The 3,136-nt window shown below is 37.1% G+C and overlaps 1 protein-coding gene across 1 annotated transcript; it reads left to right on the top strand.

Annotated features, from left to right (window-relative positions):
- Positions 1-1,984: 1,984 nt before the first annotated feature.
- Positions 1,985-2,518, top strand: LOC120289845. The gene has a single exon (XM_039305220.1). The coding sequence runs from the start codon at positions 1,985-1,987 to the stop codon at positions 2,516-2,518; it is 534 nt and encodes a 177-aa protein (XP_039161154.1).
- The last annotated feature ends 618 nt before the right edge of the window (positions 2,519-3,136 follow it).

Raw genomic sequence — 3,136 nt, forward strand, 5'->3', positions numbered from 1 at the left:
ACCCTCACCCAATATGGGCAACCTTGCCAACCTTGATAGAAAAAGGAAAAACAAAAATAAAATAAAATAAAAAATTCAAAACAATAAATTCAAAACAATAAATAAAAAAATTCCGTGTCGGATGGGAGATTAATAAATAAAAAAATCGATATAGGATGATCTACAGGAAATTACACTCATATGATCGATTTTACTCCAATACGGTACTTAAATAAGTGAAAAAAATAGTTATGGTACTCATAATAGGGTCATACAAAAGTTATAGCATTTGCGTTGTTCTTCTTTCTAGATCTTCATATCCAATTAGGGTAAGCAAATGATAAATGTATTCATCACAGTTGATAAAAGGAGCTGCCTTTATCAGCAATTTAGTGAATTTATCCAAGCTTCCCCCTAGAAATCGACTTTTGAACTAAGCGAGTACATTAGCGATCAAGACTTTACTCAGCTATTTACATCACTCAAAATAAAAATAAAAATAAAAATCTGCATTTATTGAATAATAATGAGAAATAGATGATTTGTTAACTTCAAAATATCATAGAATGTTTTCCCAATGTAAGTAAGGTAGGGTTTGTTAAGATATGAAATATCTTTTGATATAACTTTTAAATATGAAATCTTTTTGATATCTTTTTTGAATTTCATATTCGCATACCAATTGTAGATGAGTTGGCATTCCATGATCCTTGCTCCGTCAAAAATTGTATTTCTATCAAATCTCTACCGCTCGCCGAAACTCACGTTCTGTTTCAGAATTTTTGCAGGAACTTAAAGCCCTTGCCAATGAATTAGCAATCATTGACACTCCTATCTCTTATGATGATTTAGTCATTCATGCACTTCGAGGACTTGGAACTGAATACAAAGAAATCGCAGCAGCGATTAGGGCTCGTGAAAAAGCTCACAATTTGTGAATGATTTTTCATATCACTTAATTTACAGATTGTACACGCTTATAAAGAGAAATAAAAATACAATCTTTGATTGAGCAAGAATCATGGAATGCCAACTCATCTACACTTGGTATGATAATATGAAATTCAAAAAGATATCAAAAAGATTTCATATTCAAAAAATAATATCAAAAAAGATTTCATATCTCAACAGGGCTTACATACCTTAAAGCAATCCAAAAGCGTTGAAGTTGATCAAATCTTGTGGGAAGGATTTTGTGTGCGTGTGTGGGGTGAGTGTGTGTATTGAGAGATTAGTTCGAGAGAAATTGTGAGGATCGAGCAATGTGTGAGATATTATGTGTGATTGAGGATTAGGAAACACAAGAAGTGTTTAAATAACTCAAGTATAATTGTAATATTTTTTTATACCACTTGATTTATAGCGGAATATTCTACCGGATTTCCCATGGAATATATCACATTGACTTAACCACATAAATCCAGCCTCCAATCAATATATTTCTTTGTTCATCTATTCTATTGTTTGATCTTTTTGTTTTCCCAACAAAAAGGGTAGAGTTAGTTACCAGGCGATGTCTTCAAACGAATAAGTAGTTACCAGGTGAAGTCTTTAAACGAACAAGACCTAAAAATGTTGATTTAGGCTCGTGAGAAGACGAACAGAGAATCGACAATTGAAGAAATCGTTTGTACATATGTCCGAATTAGCCAGGCTATTTTCGTTCTGTAGAAAAGATCTCCAAAAATAGAAATATATACGTGAACAATTAGTTCGAATAAAGGGCCAAATCCCTTCTAGATTACAAGATAGGTTGCAGACGGTTGCCGGTCGTTTTTGTTCACGGAATTGCCCGCACCACCTTTTTTCACTCGCCGACTTCCTTGCATCGTCTTTCAACCGCCATCAAACTAGTCTCCTTCTTAACCCTTCTCTGTCCAAACGTACGTGTGCTTCTCGTTAGGTTTCCTCCCATATAAACCCAGCCCTTTCCTTCACATGAACCCAGAAAAAATACACCAGAAAATCACTAACCAAATTCCCTCACCGCGCACCGCCTTCTTCAATGGATTCACCGAGCCAGAAACTAATGATATCGCTCGTGTTTTGCCTTGCTGTCTTCTTCTCCGCATCTTCAGCCAGTGCAGAATCCGTGCTGGTACGCGAGCTTTGCAGGGCAACCAAAGTTAACCCAGAATGCGTCGCCGCTCTAAACCCTGACCCACGGGCTGCAAAAGCGACCTCACATCTTTCTCTCGGTGAAATCGCTTTGCAAATAGCGGCGGAGAACACTACCAAGAGGCAGGAGTTATTGGACCAAATGCTTGTGGACCCAAACACGACATCTTCATGGAAGCCGGTGCTCAAGACTTGTAAGGCTCACTTCGAAACTGCGGCCATGCAGTTCTCAACTGCAAGTCGCGAACTTGGATTGGACGCAATGTCTGCAAATTATGAAGTCTGGATGGCCTCCGACGAAATCGTCGCCTGCTTGGCGTTCATGAGAAGTTCCAAGCAGGACATTCCACCATTAGTTACCAGTTGCAATTATGTTAAAACTCTCGTTTCCATTGGTGATGCCATCACCAAAAGGTGGTAACGACGAGCATGGATTGAAATTTCTATGATAATGTGCAGCGAGGGGGAATTATATTTCTGTAACAACGATCTTCTTGTCAAATGCTTGCGCAGTACGTGCAATTGCTTCAATAATATTTTGATTTAGCAACATATATGTGGTGGTGTCCAACCAATTAGAAAATAGAGCAAAAGCAGCCATTTTTACAGCTTCTCTCTAATTTGGTGGATTATATTTCTGTAACAATGATCTTCCCGTTGAATGCTTGCGCAGTACGTGCAATTGCTACAAGAATATTTCTATTTAGCAACATATTTGTGGTGGTGTCCAACCAATTCGTAAATAGAGCAAAAGCAACCAGTTTTGCAGCTTCTCTCTAATTTGGTGGATTATATTTCTGTAACAATGATCTTCTTGTTGAATGCTTAGTACATGCAATTGCTACAAGAATATTTCTATTTAGCAACATTTCTGTGGTGGTGTCTAACCAGTTAGAAAATAGAGCAAAAGCAGCCATTTTTGCAGCTTCTCTCTTATTTGGCGGATTATATTTCTGTAACAATGATCTTCTCGTTGAATGCTTAGTAGATGCAATTGCTACAAGAATATTTCTATTTAGCAACATTTCTATGCAATTGT

The sequence above is a fragment of the Eucalyptus grandis genome, chromosome 11 (assembly GCF_016545825.1).
Source record: "Eucalyptus grandis isolate ANBG69807.140 chromosome 11, ASM1654582v1, whole genome shotgun sequence".
Taxonomy (NCBI): domain Eukaryota; kingdom Viridiplantae; phylum Streptophyta; class Magnoliopsida; order Myrtales; family Myrtaceae; genus Eucalyptus; species Eucalyptus grandis.

What these genes read in the sequence shown, in the direction of transcription:
- LOC120289845 (XM_039305220.1), top strand. Translation starts at nt 1,985, where the DNA reads ATGGATTCACCGAGCCAGAAACTAATGATATCGCTCGTGTTTTGCCTT.